The sequence below is a fragment of the Capricornis sumatraensis genome, chromosome 17, assembly GCF_032405125.1.
Source record: "Capricornis sumatraensis isolate serow.1 chromosome 17, serow.2, whole genome shotgun sequence".
Classification (NCBI taxonomy): domain Eukaryota; kingdom Metazoa; phylum Chordata; class Mammalia; order Artiodactyla; family Bovidae; genus Capricornis; species Capricornis sumatraensis.
Window position 1 is genome coordinate 78,872,163 of NC_091085.1, and position 22,202 is coordinate 78,894,364.

The 22,202-nt window shown below is 60.3% G+C and overlaps 2 protein-coding genes across 2 annotated transcripts; one reads left to right on the forward strand and one right to left on the reverse strand.

Moving 5' to 3' along the window:
* Positions 1-605: 605 nt before the first annotated feature.
* On the forward strand, positions 606-9,452 carry P2RX6 (purinergic receptor P2X 6). The gene is made up of 12 exons (XM_068989644.1): positions 606-739; positions 1,368-1,518; positions 3,676-3,747; positions 6,027-6,102; positions 6,262-6,355; positions 6,429-6,509; positions 6,595-6,736; positions 6,819-6,928; positions 8,799-8,892; positions 9,018-9,083; positions 9,212-9,289; positions 9,369-9,452. Exons 1-12 carry the CDS (start codon positions 606-608, stop codon positions 9,450-9,452), a joined length of 1,182 nt encoding a protein of 393 aa, XP_068845745.1.
* Positions 9,453-11,432: 1,980 nt separating this feature from the next.
* SLC7A4 (solute carrier family 7 member 4) lies at positions 11,433-14,131 on the reverse strand. Its single transcript, XM_068989645.1, has 4 exons — positions 13,150-14,131; positions 12,014-12,648; positions 11,699-11,807; positions 11,433-11,596 (listed from the first exon to the last, which is right to left on the reverse strand). The coding sequence occupies exons 1-4, from the start codon at positions 14,129-14,131 to the stop codon at positions 11,433-11,435; spliced, it is 1,890 nt and encodes a 629-aa protein (XP_068845746.1).
* Between the last annotated feature and the right edge of the window lie 8,071 nt (positions 14,132-22,202).

Below are 22,202 nucleotides of genomic sequence, written 5' to 3' on the forward strand. Positions count from 1 at the left end.
GGCGGGCTTGCCTCCTCATCGGGAGCCTGGGAAAGGGGCAGCTTCTCGGCGGCGTCGCACAGGGAGCTGGGGGACCCGGCAGGGCCCGGCAGGGCTCGGCTGACTGCTTTCTGCCGCCAGGATCCCACTCCCACCCTGTGGGTCCAGCGCTCACTCGCCCGCTGGCAGTCCCCCGTGCTTCTCCCTCCTCCGAGCACTGCCCTCCGCAGCGCTGCTTGTCGAGCTTCAGGTCTGCACAGGACAGCTCCCTTCCCGAGGCTTTCCTTGATGTCTGGGCTCCAGCTGGCCCAGGCCACCCTCTCACAGTGCCCGTCCCGCCTGTCATCTCTCGGAGGTGACGGGTTAGAGGGCAGGGGCGGGAGATTGCTCCTCCCTTAGTGCCCACGGCCCAGCTGGCGGAGTCTGTGGTGGATGGGAGGCCCTGAGCAGCAGGGAGGCTGGGCCTGAGCCCAGGGGCTGGGAGGTGGAGGCTGAGTCCTGCCTGAGTGTCCCTTTAATAGCTGCTGGCTTGGCCCCGCTTGGCACCTGCTTCAGCTCCCTGTTCAGCTGTGGCTGCAGCTGCTGTGCTGACTCACGCAGCCTGGCCGCCAGCAGGAGCTGGGAACATGGGCTCCCCAGGCGCCAGGGTGGGCTGGGGGATTCTGGATTACAAAACGGAGAAGTATGTGATGACCCGGAACTGGCGGGTGGGCGCCCTGCAGAGGCTGCTGCAGCTGGGGGTCGTGGTCTACGTGGTGGGGTAAGAGAACAGCTTCCGGGTGTGCTGGCCGGAGGGGTCACGGCTGGGCCGAGGGGCAAGAGGCTGAGTCTTCAGGGTCTGGGCTGGTGGTCAGCGTGCAGGGCAGGAGGTGGGGAGCAGGAAGGCTCTCCGTCTGCCTAGAGGCTGGGGGAGTGTCAGAGCAGGTCCTGTGCTCAGGTGCCTCCCTGCATCCTTCCCTGGGCCTTCTCCCAGCCCCGTGCTGGACTCCAGCGCCCAGCAGGATGGGCCGCCTCCCCGCACCGGGGCCCCTTGGCCAGGCAGGAGGTGGTCCCTGACACTCGTGAGAGCTGGAGCACTAAGGACCCCGGTAGAGACCACTCGTTCAAGCTGGGTCGGGGGTGTCTTTGGGGAGGAAGCGGATCTAGACAGGGCCGGGGGGGCTGTTGGCTGGTGAAGGAGGTGATGGCGGGCGTCCCCAAGCTCACCGGTGCCCGGCAAGGGCCCTGGTCCTCTGACCCATGGCCGGAGCTCCGGCCCGGGCAAGGGGTTTGGTGTGGGAGACCAGGTGGAGAGAAGGCAGGGCCCCTGAGCCCCGGGCTGGGAGTCAGGAGGGTGCGGGGGAGAGGCGGCCCAGGGACGCACCACACTGCCTGTCCGTCGCCCCCAGGTGGGCCCTCCTCACCAAAAAAGGCTACCAGGAGCAGGACCTGGACCCCCAGGTCTCTGTCATCACCAAGCTCAAGGGGGTCTCCGTGACCCGGATCGAGGAGCTGGGGAACCGGCTGTGGGACGTGGCTGACTTCGTGAAGCCGCCACAGGTGGGTGACGCGGCGCTGCTGCTGGGCGCTGGCCCCTCTGACACCCCCCCCCCCACTGTGAGTGTGTGTAGGGGGAACGGGGCGCCAGCTCTGGCCCAGGGCCGTGCTCGGGGCGGGGCCTCGCGGAGCCGTGGCCTTCCAGTGGAGGAGGAGACGGTCAGGAAGCCAGGCCGGGGAGACGCGTTCAGCAAGCCTGCATCCGGGGCTGGTAGAGATGACGCGCTGGACATGGCCGAATGCCGCCTGTGCACGCTCGGAGGCTCCGTCGTGTCCCGCTCTGTGCGACCCCAGGGACTGTAGCCCACCGGGCTCCTCTGTCCATGGGATTCTCTAGGCAAGAACACTGCAGTGGGTTGCCATTTCCTCTTCCAGGGGGTCGTCCCGACCCAGGGATCAAACCCTTGTCTCTTATATCTCCTACATTGGCAGACGGGTTCTTTACGGCTAGTGCCGCCCGGGAAGCCCACAGGGGAAGGCTACTCAGCCAGAAAAAGGATGAAATAATGCCATCTGCAGCTACACGGATGGACGCAGAGGCGATCAGACAAAGACAAGCATATCACTTACATGTGGAATCGAGAGTGTGACACGAATCCACACATCTATGACACGGACTCACAGCTGTAGACCCCAGACTCGTGGCTGCCAGGCTTGGGGGCGCTGGTGAGGGAGGGAGGGAAGGGGGGCAGTTTGGGATCAGTAGAGGTGAGCTATTACAGAATGGGTGAGCAATAAGGTTCTGCCCCGTAGCACAGAAAACTATACTCAGCACCCTCTACTGAACCACAGCGGAGGGGCCTCCCTGGTGGTCTGGGGGTTAAGACTCCGCCTTCCCGAAGCAGGGACCCAGGTGTCATCCCTGGTTGGAGAACTAGGTCCTGCCTGCCGCGACTGTAGATTCCCACACCGCAGGGAAGATCCCATGGGCTGCAAGTTAAAGAATCATTAAAAGAACATAATGGAAAAGAAAAAAACACAAAGTCTGCATCTGGAAAGGGGAGGAGTGTCTCGGAGCTCAACGCGTGCGCTGCAGGGTGGGCTGGGAGGGCCGTGGGGGCACTCCTCCCCTGCCCCCTCCCACGCTGTGTCTCCTGCCCCTCCTCCCGTCACCCAGATTGTCCGCTGCCTCAGTCTCCTCCCGTCCTGCTGACGCCCAGGTTCTAACCCTGGTGACCCCCACCCTGAGCACAGCTGCCTCCCGGGGGCAGGCCCACCTCATCTGACGGGAAATCACCTCCCGCCCTCCGCGTGGCCTCTCGTCCTCCAGTGACGTCCCTCAGTGTCCACGCTGGGCCCACTGGACACCTCCCTGACCCTCCCTCTGGTTCATTCTGCTTCCTAACAGCTCTCATGGCCGCCCGCGTCATCCCTGGGTCGGGCTGACGGAGGCCTTCTGCTGGGCCCCCATGCAGCAGCAGGGCTGGCTCTCCCAGCCCCCGCCTGCCACCCTCAGAAGCCTCCTTCTCGTGGGGGTCCACCAAGCCCCTTTATTAATTAATCTCACCGTGTGGGGCCTCAGTCGCGTCCTGCGGGAACTTTCGCTGTGGTGCACGGACCCTCTAGTGGGCAGCATGTGAGCTCAGCTGCTCTGCAGCGTGTGGGAATCTTTCTTAGTTCCTGGACCAGGGATCGAACCTGAGTCCCCTGCACTGCAAGGCAGATTCTTCTCCACCGGACCAGCAGGGACGTCCCCACCAGGCCCCTCTGGATCCTGACCGCCGACACCCCTGATGCCTCTTCCTGGGCGTGCATACCCCAGGAAGCCTGCTGAGCTTGCGTGTGCCACATGCAGGCACCAGGCATCATCGACCCCGACAGAGCTCCCCTCTGGCCCCCTGGCCCCTGGCCCTGTCTGCAGTGAGGGATCCACCTCACCTCTAACCTGGATCTGCAGTGTCTGGAATCAGGGGGCTCTTGGAAAATCCTGCCTGAGCGACTAAGTGAATGTGGGAGGCAGACATGGGCTCAGGAAGGGTTGCAAGCCCCACTGAGCTCCTGTCTCTGACCCTTGCCACACTGGAGGGGTGTTTTCCTGGGGCTCAGGGCTGGTGACTTGACGGAGCCAGGGCCCCTCCCCGAACGAGCCAAGCGGCCCGCTGCTGGCATCTCCTGGTGGGGGGCGGGGAGCAGAGACCCAGCCTGACACTTCTCTTCCAGGGCGAGAACGTGTTCTTCTTGGTAACCAACTTTCTTGTGACGCCAGGACAAGTCCAGGGCAGGTGCCCAGAGGTAAGACTGCCCAAGGGCTTCCCATGGGTCCCTAGTTCCAGAAGTGCCTGGGCCCTTCCACATCCTGGTCCTGCCTCTGGGCACTCTGGAGGTTGTCCAGGTAACACCCAGAACAAGGCACAGAACTCAGGTGGACTCCGATAGCCAGAGGCAAGCTGTGCGATCACCTCCCTTTTCTAGACACAGCTTCTATTAATGTGTCCCGGGAGCAGCTTCCGTTCCTGTCTGCAAACAGCACCCTGCTGCCCAGGCTGAGCTCAGGGCCGCTCACTATCTCTGCGTACTTTGCCCTGCAGCTGTGGTCCCCGCCATCCAGAAAATCTCACCGTCCCTAGAAACCGCACCTTCCCTCCTCACCTGAGGGCATCCCAGGGTGGACCTCTGTCACAGAGCCCACTGACCCTTCTCTCCAGCTGTGGATTTTTAATCCAATTTTTTTCAAATTGTGATAACATACACGTAACATCAAAATTACCATCTTGGGAGGGGGGTTCAGAATGGGGAACATGTGTACACCGCGGCAGATTCATGCTGATATGTGGCAAAACCAATACAATATTGTAAAGTAATTAGCCTCCAATTAAAATAAATAAATTTATATTAAAAAAATAAAACAGCTCAAAACAAAATTACCATCCTAACCATTTTTAAGGGTTCAGTTTCCAGGCTGTGGGTTTTGCTTAAAGAGTCCTGACCCAGGACACCGCCTTGGAAGCTTACCTCTGTGATGCCCTTTTCCTTTCATCAAGGCTAAAATGTACTCACTCACTGGCTGGAGAGAAAGGGTGCAGTCAGCTGCCCCTGAGTACTGCTCGGTGGCCCCACCACTGTTGCTGGGGCGTCCCGTGTGCCCGGTGGGCCCTGTCTTGGCAAACACACGATGCCTTCCCTTTGCAAACTCTTGCGGACGTCTAGTCTTGGTTCAGCGTGTGGACAGTCCTGAAGTTTTGCTGGGGCTGTGGTTCTGTGTTTTCTGGAATCCACGGGATTCCTCTTTGCTCCATGTCCCAGCTTCTGGCTCTTCCCATGAAACGGCAGGGGCCGTGCCGTAATGCATCAGATCTGACCGGCCACCTTCCTCAGAGCCGCTCCTCCGGGGGTCCTGGTGGGCCGGCCCTCCCAGCAGTGCAACAGCCTTCAGAAACCCACACAGCCTCCCCCGGGGGCTGCAGAGCCCCACCCACACACGCCAAGGCTCTGGGGCAGACAGCCAGCCACCAAGGCAGGTCCTGGGGTGGCGCAGAGGCTGCAGCTGGGAGTCCCCGGGGGCTCGGGCAGGGCTTCCCCCTGGACCCCAGGCTCAACGAGGGTCTTCAGGCTGTGCAGGCAGAGGGGGCTGCGTGGGTAAAGGCCCCCCGTGTGGGGTGAGGCATCTCAGGAGTCACCTGCTGCTCAGTGGGGCTGGAGCCTCCATTTGGACTGGATTAGGGGAGTATCCCAAGAGCTCTGTGGAGAAGCTGGTCTTGATCACAGGAGCACGGCGGTGCAGGGGGCTCAGAGGAGGGGCGTTCCATCTCCAGTGCCTCGAGAGGGGCCATTCGGGAAGCCGGATGGAGGAGGACAGGGCCTGGGGGGTGCCCACGGTGGCCCAGCCAGGTGGAGAGGAGGGACAGACGTGGGACACAGGTGGGGACCTCGAGGCCGGGCAGGTGGCCCCACACTGCCCTCCGACCACCAGTGTTCCCCACACTGCCCTGAGCTGGATGCCTGGGCAACGGTGTCCAGCACCAGCCAGGACAGAACCGCAAACCTGCATCTGTGAGGCTGTGCCTCCCTCTGGGGCCTGGAGCCCCAGAAAGCTCACCCTCTTCCCCGCTGGCTGACCCCTGAAACTTGGTCCCCGCGTACAGGCAGCCACGGCCCAGCCTCACAGGAGAACAGGCAGGGATGCGGTGAGCCTGTGTGCTCCCAGGCCCTCCCACGGGGCTCACCCTCAGTCACTGCCCAGTGCCCCACCCGGCACGCCCTCACCCTCCCACCGCACGCCACCTCCCCTGTTCCGTCCTCTGAACTGGACCTGAGCCGCTGGGCCTGGCCACATCACTCCCGCCCCCCAGGAGGAGCGGGTCAGGAGTCTCCCTCAGCCTTGGAACTCTGCCTGCACCCATCTCCCACTGGGGCTGCCACCTGCGTGATCACCTGCAGCGCCCAGCTCTCGGGTATCCCCAGACTCAGAGACGCCCGAGGGGCTAAGGCAGGAAGGGGCGTGTTCCCCTGCCAGGGCAGGGTCCCCGAGGGAGGCCCCTCCAGGCCCTTGGCGGTCTGCTCTCTGCCCCCAGCACCCGTCCATCCCGCTGGCCAACTGCTGGGCCGACCAGGACTGTCCCGAGGGGGAGACGGGGACGCACAGTCATGGTAAGTGGGCCCACCTTGCAGGGCCTCCCCAGGCTGGGGGCTCCGGCCCAGGGGACCCTGGGTGGTCTGCGTCTCTCCTTCCTGTCAGCCTCCCTCCCCCAACCCCTGCCCAGGCCCCATGGAGATTCGAGGGCCTGGGGTTTGTCCCGTGTTTCCAAGGCATAAAGACGGGCCAGTGCGTGGTGTTCAATTCGACCCACAGGACCTGCGAAATCCAGGGCTGGTGTCCAGTGGAGAGCGGTGCTGCACCCGTGTAAGCTCCCCAGGCCCCACGCCCGCCCCCCGACTACGGAGCCTGCCTCTCACATCCCCCCTTTACCCTGCAGGAAGCCCCTGCTTCTCCAGGCTGAGAACTTCACCCTGTTCATCAAAAACACCGTCACCTTCAGCAAGTTTAACTTCTCCAAGTAAGCGGGGGTTTGGACGTGGGGGGGGCAGCAGACCGAAGACCCTCCTGCCCCCTGCCTAGCCTGACCCCCTCCTGCCCCTCAGGTCCAACGCCCTGGACACCCAGGACCCCACCTACTTCAAGCTCTGCCGTTATGACCCCCGCTCCAGCCCCGCCTGCCCCGTGTTCCGCATTGGGGACCTCGTGGCTGCAGCCGGAGGGGTCTTTGAGGATCTGGCGCTGCTGGTGGGTCCCCGGTGGGGTGGGCGGGGCTCCTGGCGGCCGGGGAGGCCCCGAGAGCCGCTGGGCCAGTGCGCGCTGTATGCAGGGTGGGGCCGTGGGTGTCCACATCCGCTGGGACTGCGACCTGGACAGCAGGGGCGCGGACTGCCAGCCCCAGTACTCCTTTCAGCTGCAGGAGCGGAGCTACAACTTCAGGTACAGCCCCACAGCCCCCGCCCGGCCGGCCCCCAGAGCCCCGGAGGCCCGCTGCGGGGGGCGGGGGCGCCGGGGCCCCCCGCACAGGCGCCGTCCAGCCTGCACTCTGCACCTCCTCCCCAGTCCTGCCTCCAGCATTCCCTCCACCACAACAGGGGCCTCCCTAGTTTACTTTTTCCTGTAGGTTTTATTTTTAAAAGTTCCAAAGCCTATAGAAGAGTTCAAAGACTAGTACCGTGAACACCCATGTCACCTTTGAGAAAAAGAATCTGATGGCTTGAGTTTCCTGAACTGTGTCAATAATAGTCCAAAATCTTTTTCTTTTCGAATCCGAGGTGTGGCCAGGCAGCTTGCACTGCGCTTATTGTCATGTCTGAGTCTCCCGAGCAGAGCCCCCTGGGACCCTGTCCTGCCGCCTCATGTCACCTCATCACGTGTGTACACACACATGTTCACACGTATGAGCACACACGAGCACTTGCTCACACACGAGTACACACGTGCACACATGTACATGCATGCGCAGAGTACACACGAGCACACACGTGTACATGCTCACATGTATGAGCAAACGAGCACATGCTCACACGCGAGTACACACATGCACACACATGTACATGCTCGCGCACAGAGCGCACATGCACACACGTGTACATGCTCACACGTGAGTACACAGGCACGCACACATGTACATGCTCGTGCACAGAGCACAAGCATGAGCACACATGTACATGCTCACATGTATGAGCACACACAATGCTCACACGTGAGTACATACACATGTACATGCTCGTGCAAGGAGCACACAAGCACACACGTGTACATGCTCACATGTATGAGCAAACGAGCACATGCTCACACGCGAGTACACACACGCACACACATGTACATGCTCGCGCACAGAGCACAAGCATGAGCACACATGTACATGCTCACATGTATGAGCACACACAATGCTCACATGTGAGTACACACACACATGTACATGCTCACGCACAGAGCACACACGAGCACACACACGTGTACATGCTCACACGTGAGTACACACACATGTACATGCTCGTGCAAGGAGCACACAAGCACACACGTGTACATGCTCACATGTATGACCACACACGAACACATGCTCGCATGTGAGAACGCACACACACATACATGTACATGCTCACGCAAGGAGCACACACGAGCACACACACACGTGTACATGCTCGCACGTGAGTACACACACGTACATGCTCGCGCAAGGAACACACGTGTACTTGCTCACACATATGAGCACACACGAACATGCTCACATGTGAGAACGCACACACGCACACATGTACATGCTCACACAAGCACACATGAGCACATGCTCACACCCATGAGCACACACAAACACGAACACATGCTCACACGTGAGTACATACACACACACGCACACACACATGCTCACATAGCCCCCAGGCCTGGAGGCGACAGCCTTAACAGCTACCTAGGCCTCACCTGGCCTGGCTGGCTGCACTGACCACCCCCCCCCCCCCCCCCCGCTGCTTTGTGTAGAACTGTTTCATGGCCTCTGGAAAGCCAACCTGAGGGCCCCTGCAGAGCCTTCCCTGCTTCCAGGGGAGAGTGCGGTCCCCCCCCTGGACCCCACGGCCCCGGGCCCGCGCCCAGCTCCCCAGCTGCTGGTGTCAGTCTGGGCCCCTTCTGCCCTGCCCCCTGGGGAGGCAGGGAGCTCCTGAGGGGTGGGACCAGCTTGCTTTGCCCCCATGTCCTCGGCAGCCTCCCGGAATGCTGGATGGGGCTGGGGGGTTGTGGGGTCAGCGGGTGAGGGGGATGGAGGCTGTGAGCGGGCGGAACAGGCCACCAGCCTCTCTCCTGCCCCCAGGACAGCCACACATTGGTGGGAGAGCTCGGGCGTGGAGGCCCGCAGCCTGCTCAAGCTCTATGGGATCCGTTTCGACATCCTGGTCACAGGGCGGGTAGGTAGGCAGGGTTGGTGGGGGCAGGGGGTGACGGTCACACCACTGGGTGGGTAGGCGGGCAGGGTTGGTGGGGAGCTGGGGGGCAGGGACGGTCATGGCTCAGGGCTCACCCCGTCTCTCAGGCAGGGAAATTCGGGCTCATCCCCACGCTTATCTCTCTGGGCACAGGAGCAGCCTGGCTGGGCGTGGTGAGTGCGGAGAGCATGGGCAAGCATGCGCCCGGCCTGCCCCGGCACGGCTGGGCCCCCGATGTCAGGTCTGGTCCGGGGAGGCCTGGGGGGTGGGTCTGGGCACAGCTTAGTCCTGCCGCCCCCAGATCACCTTCCTCTGTGACCTGCTGCTCCTGTACGTGGACGGAGAAGCGCACTTCTACTGGAGGACCAAGTACGAGGAGGTACGCTGCGCCCGCGGGGCCTGGGCGCCGCCTGTCCGGGGCTTCGGCCCGAGCCCCAACCTGCTGCCATCACCCATAGGCAAAGGCTCCAAAGAGGACCACCCAGCCCGAGCAGACAGAGCCGGCACCCACAACCCCGCGCCCAGCCGTCCAGGGGCCTTAGAGGGGGCCCAGCGCCTGTCCTGACGGCCACGGCCGCTACTGGGAGCTGGACACGGAGGCTGTGGCCCCACTAGACGGCCTGCTCCCTGCTGGTGGGGGTCGGGGCTGGGAAGGCAGGGACCTCGCCTTGGGACACCCCCCGTGGATGGAGCCCCCAGGACTAGGATGGGGTGTGAGGACGATTCCTCCTGGGGCAGGGAGCGCCCCAGAGCCGCCTGTGCAGGGACCTGTAGCAGGACGCGTCAGGGTGCCGTCCCGGGGCTCCAGCTGCATCTGTGTGGAAAACCCTCTCGCAGCTCTTCACCAGGATGCCCAGCGTGGCCCCCGCACCAGTGGCCCGCACAGCCCCTCCTCTGGCTGCGCAGACCCCAGCCTTCTCCTCGGCCAGCACCCCCATCCCGAGCCCCCATCCCGGAGCCTCGGGGTCTGAGGCAGAGTGTCTCTGCTGCTGGGATCCACTCCTGGAATTCAGACGGGCGGGCAGACGGCCCAGCCCTTCCCCGTGGCAGCTCTCAGGCTCCGGGGGACAGAAGACCAAGGACGAGCTGCTCCGGTGGCGGGCGGAGCCCCTGGAGACACCCAGACCACCCCCTGGAGCCGTGTGGGTGGGGACGGCTGGTGGGAGGGGAATTCGCCACTGCCCAAGGTCACCCCCAGGGCCAGCCTGCAGCAGCGGCTCTCTGGAGGCCCTGCCTTTTCGGGAGCAGAGCCCTGAGGCTGGAAGGAATGTCCCAGACAAGTCCCAGAGGCCACGGCAGGCCGGCCAGGGTCTGGTATGCGGTCGTCACAGGGCCTGGGTCTGGGTCCCGCCTGCTGGACTCCTCATGGCAGAGTTTTGGGGGTGCTCACGTGGGAGGCCTGGGGCTCTTTCTTATGGGGCCCAGAGACCAGGCGTGCTGGCCGTGGCCAGGGCAATGACGCGGGCCAGCTGTGGAGGGAAGCGCCGGGCTCAGGCTGGGCCCAAGCTGCCTCTCCATCCCTAGAGCAGTGCCTGAGGGGGCGGGGGGCCTTCAGGGCCCGGGCGAGGGGTGTGGGCCCAGACAACGCTGACGGACGACTGCAAGGTCGGGGAGTAAAGCCTGCCAATGCCACCGTTTCCCACGTGCTCCTTACAGGCAGGGATGGGGCTGGTGGTATCTGCGGGGGCACAGCACTGCCCGGGAGACCGGCGGCCATGCAGCTGGGCCTGGGCCCTTGCCAAGGACCAGGGGTAGGGGGAGAGCTGGAGGGCACTTGGGAAGGATTCAGGCTCTCGGGCGCCCAGCCCGGGGAGGCACCAGGGTCTGAGCCTGGAGGCCTGGGGCCTCAGTCTGCACGTGCTGAACCCATGGGTGTGTGTCTGGAGGTGCATGTGCTCGTGTGGGCGTGCCTCTGCCCCCCCAGGGGGGCCTCAGGCACACAGCACGCTCTCTGGGAGCCAGGGAGACAAGGGCACCCCGGAACTCCGCTGCGCTTCTAGGCGGCCTCCCTGGGGCCCGGGGGCCTGTGCCGGGCCCGCCCCCCAGGGGAGGGGAGCCTGACTCTGCTCCTCTGTGCTGGCGCGTTGGGGGTTGTGGCACCCTTGGAGGGGCAGAGGGCACTGGCCTGAGTGTCCTCAGCCCAGGGCTGTCCCGGGCCGGCACCTCCCCCGCCCGGAACCCCAGCACTCCACCTTGCACCACCCTGTTCCACCCTGACAATCGAGCAAGCCCTTTCCAGGGGCTGGCGAGGACCCGATGCCTCAAGGTCCACGGACGTGACAAGGCCACACGGCTGGCTGAATGGTTCCTGTTGCGGGTCCCCGAGACAGGGCGTCCTCCCCACCCGCCCCAGTAGCTGGACGGGGTCGCAAAGAGGCCACCGCCCCAGCGCTGGCCGCTCCCACTCCAAGGGTGACGTGCAGCACCAGCCCCTAAACTAGGGTCCGCGGGTCCCAGGGGCCCCCTCGGGTGGGCAGGCCCATGAGCCCGCCGAGCTGCCCTGAACGGAGGCCAGGCAGCTCTCACAGACTGCCAGGCCCCTGGGCCGGCGCCTGGCCAGGATCCTGCGCCGTCTCCTCCAGCCTGCCGTCGGGGAAAGCCGCGCGGTGGGCGGTGACCAGCCCTGGCGGCTCCCGCCAGTTCTCCTTGCTGTGCCAGACGCCGTAGCCAAGATACACCGAGAGTCCTGCCGGGGCGGTGTGAGCGTGAGCCGCAGGCCACCGCCCCCCCACCCACCCGCTCCGCCCCCAGCAGCAGCACCTGCGCCCCAGCCCAGCCCCCCACTCACCCATCAGCAGCCAGACGGTGAAGCGCAGCCAGGTCAGGTAGCTCAGCTTCAGCATCAGGCAGAAGTTGAGGACGATGCTCAGAGCTGGAATCAGGGGCACCAGGGGCATCTGGGGGGCAAGGGCAGGGCTGGGCCGGCTGCAGGGGCCCACAGGCCCAGGGCCCGCTTCTGCAGGCCTCCAAGCCTGTTTCTGCCTCTAGAGGCTCTGGAGCCTGGGGCCCACCCACAGACATGGGGACGTGCCTGGCGGAGGACGCGGGGTGGCGGGCTGACGGCAGGTACGGGGGGGAGGGGGGGGGCGCGGCGGGGGTTTACCTGGAAGGTGTCCTTCAGGCGTTGCTGCTGGTGGGCCCCCAGGACGAGGAGACTGAGCAGAAACGTGACGCCGCTGCACAGCAGCAGCAGGAGGAAGCCCCAGAGTGGCAGGTGCAGGACAGAGTGCCCAAGCATCAGCACGCAGCCCAGGGCGACGGCGGAGACCACCAGCCCGCAGATGGCCCCGCGCACGGCCGCGCCGGGGCTGCCCCTGTCCAGGAAGCCCAGGTAGGGCCTCAGGGGTGGCCGCAGCCGCCCTGGCTCGGGGCCGTGCCCCGCGCCCACCAGCTCCAAGTGATCAGAGAAGGAGTTGTACTCCTTGGCCTTCAGGCTGGAGCCAGCCAGGCTGGGCGAGCCGGACTGAGAGGCCGTCTGGAATCGCAGGACAAGCACGCTGATGGCCACAAAGGTGTAGGCCAGCAGGGTGCCGATGGACAGGAACTGCACCAGGGCCTCGATGTCCAGCAGCAGCGTCACCACAGCCGTGAGGGCCCCGAACACCAGGATGCCCAGCAGAGGCACCTGCGTCCGGGGGTGCACGTAGGCAAACGCCTCGAAGAACAGCCCGTCGACGGCCATGGCGTAGATGATCCGCGGCAGGCAGAAGAGGCCGTTGAGCTGGACGGTGGTCATGGCTATGGCAGAGAGCGAGGGCTGGTCAGCACGCCCAGCAGGCAGGCACCCCATAGGCCGTGGCAGGGGCCCCTGGGAGCCTGTGCCTGAGTTTATCTGGGTTCTCGGAGGGAGCCTGAGTGCCTGCAAGGTGCAGGGTGGTCGCCCCTCTTCCAGCCCAGGAATGGGACGCCTCAGCGAGGCTGAGGGCTGGGGGCCGGCAATCTGGTGATGGCTGAGTCCCTGTGAACGGGAAGCACGTGCCCAGGCCGACACCCCACATATAAGTGGGCCAGCGGGTCCCTGCCCACAAGTCTGGGTGGAGTCTAATAATTAGCACCTCCCATGCACTGAGAGGCTCCTCAGAGCCTGGTGGGCTACAGTCCATGGGGTCGCAAAGAGTCAGACACGACTGAGCGACTGCACTGGGCTACAGCTCGTAAAACTGAAGCCCAGACGGAGATGTGTGCCCCACCCCCCCCACCGCCACCCACCCCGGGAGACCAGGGCAGGACCCCACTCACCACAGATGGAGCCAGTTGCCACGAGGTAGCCAGCCCAGCCGTAGCCCCGCTGGTAGAAGGCGTCGGCGAGCGCGGAGTTAGGGTTCAGACTGTGCCAGGGGACCATGAGGGTGAGGACAGCAGAGACCAGGATGTAGGCGGAGGCCGCCAGCCCGAGCGACAGGGCGACGGCCAGGGGCACGGCGCGCTTCGGGTTCTGGGCCTCCTCGCTGGAGGCGGCAATGACGTCGAAGCCCACAAAGGCGTAGAAACAGGTCGCCGTGCCAGACATGATGCCGGAGAAGCCAAAGGGCGCAAAGCCTCCCTCCGCCTCGCCCCAGTTGCTGGGCCGGGCGAGGATGAAGCCCAGGACAATGATGAAGAGGATGACAACCATGCTGACGGCCGACAGGGTGTGGTTGAGCCAGGAAGAGACGCGGGCCCCACAGGAGACGAAGGCGGAGGCCAGAAGGACGATGCCGGCAGCCAGCCAGTCTGGACTTCTGGCCAGGAAGGGCACCTGCCAGACGCCCAGGTGGGCCTCGGTGAAGTTGTGGATACGGTGGTCGAACATGGCGTCCAGGTAGCCGCTCCAGGCGCGGGCCACGGCGGCACCGGCGATGACATATTCAAGCACGAGGTTCCAGCCGATGAGGAAGGCCCACAGCTCGCCCATGGACACGTAGGTGAACAGGTAGGCAGAGCCCGTGCAGGGCACACGGGCCCCGAACTCCGCGTAGCACAGGGCCGCCATCAGGGAGGCCACGGCGGCCACGACGAAGGACACGATCACGGCAGGGCCCGTGATCTCCTTGGCCACGGTGCCCGTGAGCACGTAGAGGCCAGAGCCCACCATGGAGCCCACCCCCAGCAGGGTCAAGTCCAGCGTGGACAGGCAGCGCTGCAGCGACGTCTCCATGGCGCTGTCCTCCAGCGGCTTCTGCCTCTTCAGCTTCTGGCAGAACCGCGCCAGGCCGGCAGCACAGGGCCGTCCAGGAGCCATCGTGGGCCGAGAGGAGCCGAGCAGAGCCCGGAGCCAGCTGCAGGCACCTGCCAGGGCCAGAGGGGAGTGACCGCTGCCCCGCCTGCTGCGTGATTGCACCCCGGATCCCAAGTGCCCTTAATAGCGGGCTGCCAGAGGGCTGGGCTGGGCTGGGCGGGAGGGCTGTCTGCCTCCAGGGCAGGGCAGGGAACCAAGTGGAGCTGAATCTGGGCGTGTTGTGTGTGGGGGGGGGGGGCGGGGGGGCCGGGGAGGAGGGGTGGCCTCGAGGGCGCAGAGAGGCTGGGGGCCCAGCCTCTGGACCTGGGAACCCAGAGCCAGGTGGAAACCCGAGGCTTCCCGGGAGCTGGGCCAGGCCTCCAGCACCCGGAACAGGCGCTGGGCGTCTCCCGGGCTGCCACCCGGCCTCAGACGCCGGATCCCCTTCGTCCGCCCGCAGGCCCGAACGAGCGGGGGATCCCAGGCCTCCTGGCTGCGCCCCGGCCCCGATTCGCCGCCGCCGCCCCTGGAGCCAGCCTCACCTTGAACGCCGCCCCGTTCTCAGGTACCCGAGCCTTCGCCTCCTCCCCCGAACCCGTCACCTCTGCCACCCACCTGCCGCCGCCGCCGCCGCCGCCGCCACTCTGCGCGCTGCGCCCGCCCCGCCCGCCGGTGCGGTCCTTCCGCGCGCAGAGCCCGCCCCCACCCCCGGGCGCCTGAGCGAGCCCGCCGCACCTTGCTGACACACAGCCGGGCAGCCCACCCCTTCCTCACCCTGGCTCCAGGGGCGCCCCATCCCGGGGCCTGGTTCACAGACGGGGAAGCCCAGGCCAAGGCCAGCGGGGTGCCCCTGAGCGGGTGCAGTTCTGGGGGCAGGGGACGCGTCTGCAGCCCACCTGCATTCCGCTGGAGCAGACTCCCTCTTTGATCCCGCCACCCCCAACGCTGGGGCTCTGGGCCCTCCAGAGTCAGGCCGGCCCTGGTGAGCCAAGGGTGCAGGGCTGGCCGAGTGGCCTGCGTGGGGCGGCTGGAAGCCACCGCATACACGGCCGGGAGGGCCTGTAAAGTGGCAAGAGGCCCTGCTGGCTGTTCTGAGGCTCTGGTTGCAGGCTGTGTCCCGAAGGAGCAAGCAGTCTGCGCGGCACCAGCTGCAGCCCGCCAGCACCCGGCACCCCCAGGCCCCTCAGATGCCAACAGCTGCCGCTTCTAGCCGAGGGCCACCTGTGCCAGGCCAGGAGGACCCTGGGGGACCCGAGGGCAGCCCCCTACTGGTGATGTCAGTGAGAGGCGCAGTGTCCAGAGTGCCCACACCACGGCCAGGCCCACGTCCCGTCCCGTGACAGGCGTGTTTGTTCCTGGGACGGAGGGGGGCTTTGTCCTGCCCCTCCCACTTCTTTGAAAGTGAAAACATGGGTGTGACGGTGTTCACTCTTTCATGGAAGAATGGTGACGATCCCTCCGAGCAAAGCCAAGCCAAAACAGGGAGCCACTTCCTCCGGTACTGATTTTCAGGCTCCCCTGTGGCTTGTGGAATTACGGTTTCGGGGGCCCCTGCAGTCTGTCTGGCTCAGTGGACTCCTGACGGGATGGTGGGCTCCCGGCAACCTGATACCACTCGGGACACTGCCTCAGCCAGCCCCCTTGCTCCCTTCTGTTATTTGGCTGCATTTTTTTTTTTTAATGATAATGGTAGCAATTATTATTTTTATTTACTTTTGGCTGTGCCTTGCAGCGTGGAGATCTTAGTTCCCAACCACAGATCAAACCTCCAGACCCCCTGCATTGGGAGCACAGTCTTAACCACTGGACCCCCAGGGAAGTCCCAGGCTGACAACGTCTTCAGGAGCTTCTCAGATGGCTCCCACTTCCTGCAGGAAACATGTCCGCCTGAACTTGCTCCCGTGTGGCCAGAACTGAGCAGGTATTCTTTGTTCTGAAGTGCCTCCACAGAAACGCAGAAAAATGCATTTCAAGCCCAGAGGGCTGGGCAGTTTTATAACAGGAGGTCCCGAGAGCCTTCACTGGTGACGCTGAGAGAGTTGCTGCACGTGCTTCACGGCACTGACTGTTTCTGTGCCCAGAGAAGTGCTCTTACCGTAGGCACTAACACTCAGTGGGCAGTCAAGGCCACGCTTGATTGACACAGTAAACTGTAGCCTGCCAAGGATATGGCAGGCCCCCTGTGCACAGAGGCACACCGTGAAGATGCGGCAAGAATATAGCACCAACCAACAAAGAGGAGGGAGCACTTCCCCACTCACTGTACAAGGCCAGCCCTGCCCTGATGCCAAGCCCAACAAAGACATCACGAGAAAAGTGCGGCCCAGCATCGCTTAGGAATGCAGACGGGACTTCCCCGGTTGCCTGGTGGCTAGGACTCTGAGCTTCCACTGCAGGGGCACAGGTTCAATCCCTGGTCCGGGAGCTACAGTCCTGTGGCCAAAGAGCAGAAAATATAGACACAAAATTGATCAACAAAATACTAGCACATCAAATCCAGGAATGCATAAAAAAGGAGTGAGATTTGTCCCAGGAATGCAAGATTGATTTAATACGCGAAGATCAATCCGTGTAGTACACTACGCTAATAAAGGACAGAAACCACACGATCATCTCAAAAACCAAAGCAGTGTTCAAGGACTAGGAATCGAAGGGCTGGCCTCAACCTGATGACGACCATCTGTGAAAACCCCTGGGCTCCTGGGTTCAGTGGTGAGAGACTGAAAGCCTCCCCTTCCTGGCAGGAGCATAAAGATGTCCACTCCCGCCTCTCGTTTTCAACATCTTACTGGAGGGTCTAATCATGGCAGTTCGGTGAGAAAATGACATAAAAGGAATCCAGATGGGAAGGAGGGAAACTGTGTCGTCACAGATGACATGACTTGTGTACTAGAAAATCCCAAAGAATACACACTCACATAAATATTAGAGCTAATAAGCAAGCTCAGCAAAAGTACAGGATAGAAGATGTCTGTTAAAAAAAATCCGTTGCCTTACTACACGCAAGGAATGAGCTATCCAGAAATGAAATTAAGAAAACAATTCTGCTTACATAGCACCAAAATTTATTTATAAACATGCTCAGAATAAATTTAACAGAAGAAATGCAAGACTTATACCTGGAAATCTGCTAAACATCATTGAAACGAAGAAGACCTAAGTAAGTGGAAGGACAGCCCGCGTTCACGGACTTAACGTGCTCGAGACGGCTGCACTGCCCATCTGTAGATGCAGTGGGGGCCCTAGTCAGAGCCCAGCTGCCTACTGTGCAGAAATCATCAAACTGACCCCAAAATTCATGTGGAGATGCAGGGGCCCAGAACAGCCAGCACAGTGTTGGAAAAGAACAGAGTTTGAGGACTCATGCTTCCTTTAAACTAAGTATAACGCTACATCATCAGGACTGTGTTACTGAAATCAGGATAGACACGCTTTTTAAGTTATCCACTGATCTTTCTACTAGCTCCACATGACGGTTTCCAAAACATCGTGTAGTTGTGACCATACAGGATGTAACCTTTCCTGATTGGCTTGTTTCACTTGGTAATATGTGTTTAAAGGTCTTGTATCTTTTTTGGGGGGGTGCCTAATGTCTTCGCGGCTTAATCGTCCATTCCTTTGCAGTGCTGCGCTGCATTTCTTGTCTGGATGTACAACAGTTTATCCATTCACCTACTGAAGAACATTTTGGTTGCTTCCAAGTTTTGCTAAGCATGAATAAAGCTGCTGTAAACATCCGCGTGCAGCTTTTTCTGCGGACGTTAAGTGTTCAGCTCTTTTGGGTAAATATCAAGGAGTGTGATTGCTCAATCATGAGGTAAGAGTACGTTTAGTTTTATGAAGAATCGCGAGACTGTCTTCCAGAGTGGCCATTCTCTCTGCATCCCCGGCAGCACAGCGCCTACTCCCCACACCGCCACCAGCACGCGGTGGTGTAAGCACCTCGGATTTCGGCTGTCCTAGGAAGCGTGTCATGCTTCAGATGATGAAGAATCTGCCCACAAGGCAGGAGACGCGTGTTCCATCCCTGAGTTGGGAAGATCTCCTGGAGAACGGAATGGTTACCCACTCCAGCATTCTTGCGTGGAGAGTTCCATGGACAGAGGAGCCTGGCGGGCTACAGTCTGTGGGGTCGCAGAGTCGTACACGACTGAAGTAAGTTAGCACGCAGGTGGAGGGCTTGGGGCTTTCCAGGCTGGGTCTGGATTTTTCGGTCCAAAGCAGAAAGAGTGGGGCTTTGGCAAGCTTAACTGAGGATCGCACGGGGTGGGGGGTCTGTTCCTGGGAGGTGGGAGAGAATGCTTATCAGGAGGAGTTCTTATCAGAAATTCAGATTACTCAGCTGTGAGTCTGTTATCTGGGGCATGCCCTCTTGGGGTGGGCTGATATCTGTCCAAGACCCCTGCAGGCTGCATGACCCTACAAAACGGAGGCACGAGACGACAGGGTTATAAACGCTCCACAAGCTTTTACAGGAAAACAGATGAGTAACTCTTCATGAATGTGGATAAGGCAGTGATTTTGTACAGATTGGTCCCTGCAGGAGGTATAGAAGACCCTGAAGGAAGAGACCCAATGTAGTTCCTTAACATAACCGGATTAACTGGAACCCGAGGGACGATGGTGTTCGCGCTGTCGACCCTCATGACCCAATCAGCCAGGGTCTGGGCTTTCTCCGCCTTTGCCAGCACGCTGTGCTGAATTCCTGCTCAGGCCCCTTTGCGAATGCTCGTGCGCCTTCCTCACATCTGCCTCGGTTTTGCTGGTGGGCAGACACCGCTCTGGGACAGCCTTGGAGCTGTCCCCACTCGCTGCAAGCAACAGGGCCTCCCTTCCCTAGCTCTTTGACTCGGTCGTATCTTTTGGTTAGACACCCACCAAGGGGCCACCTGATGCGAACAGCCGACTCATTGGGGAAGACTCTGATGCTGGGAAAGACTGAAGGCAGAAGAAAAGGGTGACAGGGAATGAGCTGGTTGGATGGCATCACCGACTCAATGGACATGAACTTGGGCCAACTCTAGGACCTGGGTGAGGGGCAGGGAGGCCTGGCGTGCTGCAGGCCCGGGGTCAGACACAGCTTGGTGACTGAACAGTAACAAGGGGCCAGTGGAGTCTCCAGAGAGCAGTTTCCCCAATGTGACACGAAAAGTTCAAGCAAACTAAGAAAAATGTAGACGAGTTGAAATTCATCAGAGTTAAAACCTTTTGTGTTCACAGGATATCATCAAAAAGAAAGAAAAAAATTTAAATAGAGTAAAAAATAAATAAACAAACGCTATCAAGAAAGTGGAGAGGGAATTCTTTGGCAGCCCGGTCATTAGGACCTGGTGCTGTCACTGTGTGGTGGGGGCTCACTCCCTGGTTAGAGAACTAAGACCCTGCAAGTGGGGGGCACGGTCCCCCCAGAAAGTGAAACGATAGAAATCCACAAAATGGGAAAGAGTTTTGCAAATCCTATATCCGATAAGATTGTATCCAGAATATGTAAAGAACTTTCAGAACTCAACAACTCAATTAAAAAACATGTGAAGAATCTGAATAGACATTTCCTTCTCTTTTATTTCAAATGTATTTGGCTGCTCTGGGTCTTTGTTGTGACCCGAGGGATTTGCACGGCGGCTTGCAGGATCTTTACTTGGGGGCACGTGAACCCTTAGTTGCAGCCTGTGAGATCCAGTTTCCTGATCAGGGGTCCGACCTGCGCCCCCTGCATCGGGAGCGCCGAGTCTTAACCACTGGACCGCCAGGAAAGCCCCAAAACGTTTCTTCAAAGAAGGTATACAGACGTCCCACAAGCACGTGGAAACACTCGTAACATCATTCGTTATCAGGGAAAGGCAAACCGCAGTGCGCGGTACCCCTCGGACGGCCGCCATCAAAAGTCAGGTGATAGTGTTGAAGATCCTGCAGGGTGACTGGGACCCGCGGGCACTGCTGGTGGGAACGGTAAGCTGGGGCAGATGCTTTGGAAAACCGCTGGGCGATTCCTTAAAATGCCTTACATGATGTTACTGTGTTGTAGCCACGTGTTCTGGGAAACAAGCTCACTCAGACAGACAACGCAGAGAGTGGGGTGCAGTTTATCACACCGGCGGGCCCAGGGTGGAGTCTCCAAGGGCCCCGACCAGTTTTTGTGAAAACCTTATATACCCTAAGTGTAGGTGCCCAAACCCATCTCCCCAAATTCCCTGAAACTAGTCTGAACAAAGGAAAAGATACAATCAAACTTAACCCATGATTCAAATGCCTTAAGCCTAGGTAGTTAACAGTGGACCATTATCAATAGGCCTGTGGTCATGCCCCAATAAACATAATAGAATGTATGATTCTATTCAGTTACACAGATGATTAGGGCATTCTTTTAGGTGGAGAGTCAACGTATGAGCCCTGGGGCTATTCATTCTGGGGGGTGTGTGTCTGGTTTTCCAGTTGGTATGTCATTTCCATAGATTCCGGGCATATAGTTGAAAGGCCACAGTCCGGCCCAAGATGGAGTCCTGCTTTCAAGATGAAGCCTGTTCTGCTTCCTCCTTCAATTGTATGATCCAGGCACAGCTCAGCTGGCAGAGAGCCCGCCTGCAGTGTGTGCAACCCCCGTTTGAGCCCTGGGTCGGGAAGATCCGCTGGAGAAGGGCTAGGCTACCCACGCCAGTATTCCTGGGCTTCCCTGGTGGCTCAGCTGGTAGAGAGCCCGCCTGCAGTGTATGCAAGCCCCGTTTGAGCCCTGGGTCGGGAAGATCCGCTGGAGAAGGGCTAGGCTACCCACGCCAGTATTCCTGGGCTTCCCTGGTGGCTCAGCTGGTAGAGAATCCGCCAGCAATGCAGGAGACCTGGGGGTGATCCCCGGGGTGGGAAGGTCCCCTGGAGAAGCGAAAGGCTACCCACTCCAGTATCCTGGCCTAGAGAATCATATGGACTGTACAGTCCACGGGGTCGCGAAGAGTGGGACACGACTGCGCGACTTTCACTGTCACTGAGACATCCTGCTCCTACGTGTATACCCAAGAAACGAAAACATGCATCCATGCAAAGACTTGCAGGTAAGTTTTCGCAGCAGCGTTACTCACAGGTGCCCAAAAGCAGAAGCTGTACAAACATCCAACTGATGACAGATCAACAAAATATGAAATATCCTTACAATGGAATATGACTTTTCTATGAGGATTAAGTAACTGGTGGGGCGTCTGTAGCGGCCCAGTGGCTGAGACTCCATGCTCCCAGGGCAGGGGTGGGGGTTTAATCTTCAGTCCCTGGCTGGGAAACCAGAATCATGTGTGCGGTGAGGTGTGGCCAAAAAAAGAGAAGTGGTGAGATCACACAGATAAATCTTGAAAGCATTATGCTAAGTGAAAAAAACCAGTTAAAGAAGACCACATATTGTATCATTTTATCCACATGACCAGGCAAATCCATAGAGATGGAGAGTAGATCAATGGTTTCCATGGGGGTTTGGGGGTAGGGGGTGGGAAGTGACTGTTGCCCAGGTACAGCGTTTCTTTTTGGGGTGATTAAAATGTTCTGAAATTAGATAGTGGCGATAGTTGCACAGTTCCGTGGATATAAAAAAAAAAAGGAAGTGTACATTTTAAGCTGGGGAGTATTATTTGTTCATTCACTAAGTTGTGTCCGACTCTTTGCAACCCCATGGACTGCAGCACGACAGGCTTCCCTGTCCTTCACCAGCTCCTGGAGTTTGCTCAAACTCATCTCCATTGATTCGGTGATGCCATCCAACCATCTCATCCTCTGCTGCTCCCTTCTCCTCCTGCCTTCAATCTTTCCCAGCATCAGGGTCTTTTCCAGTGAGTTGGCTCTTCACATCAGGTGGCCAAAATATTGGCGCTTCAGCTATTAGCATCAGCCCTTCCAGTGATTATTCCGGGTTGATTTCCTTTAGGACTGACTGGTTTGATCTTGCAGTCCAAGGGACTCTCAAGAGTCTTCAGTTCTTCGGTGCTCCACCTTCTTTATGGTCCAATTCTCGAATCTGTACATACCTATTGGAAAAACCATAGTTTTGACTAAATGGACTTTTGTCGGCAAAGTGATGAGCCTGCATTTTAATATACTGTCTAGGTTTGTCATAGTTCTT

What these genes read in the sequence shown, in the direction of transcription:
- SLC7A4 (XM_068989645.1), bottom strand. Translation starts at nt 14,131, where the DNA reads ATGGCTCCTGGACGGCCCTGTGCTGCCGGCCTGGCGCGGTTCTGCCAG. An exon ending in GGCAACTGGCTCCATCTGTG is followed by an intron (nt 12,649 to 13,149) that starts GTGAGTGGGGTC and finishes TCTCTGCCATAG; the next exon opens with CCATGACCACCGTCCAGCTC. An exon ending in CACCGTCTGGCTGCTGATGG is followed by an intron (nt 11,597 to 11,698) that starts GTGAGTGGGGGG and finishes CCGCCCCGGCAG; the next exon opens with GACTCTCGGTGTATCTTGGC.
- P2RX6 (XM_068989644.1), top strand. Translation starts at nt 606, where the DNA reads ATGGGCTCCCCAGGCGCCAGGGTGGGCTGGGGGATTCTGGATTACAAA. An exon ending in TCCAGGGCAGGTGCCCAGAG is followed by an intron (nt 3,748 to 6,026) that starts GTAAGACTGCCC and finishes CTCTGCCCCCAG; the next exon opens with CACCCGTCCATCCCGCTGGC. An exon ending in GAGCGGAGCTACAACTTCAG is followed by an intron (nt 6,929 to 8,798) that starts GTACAGCCCCAC and finishes TCCTGCCCCCAG; the next exon opens with GACAGCCACACATTGGTGGG.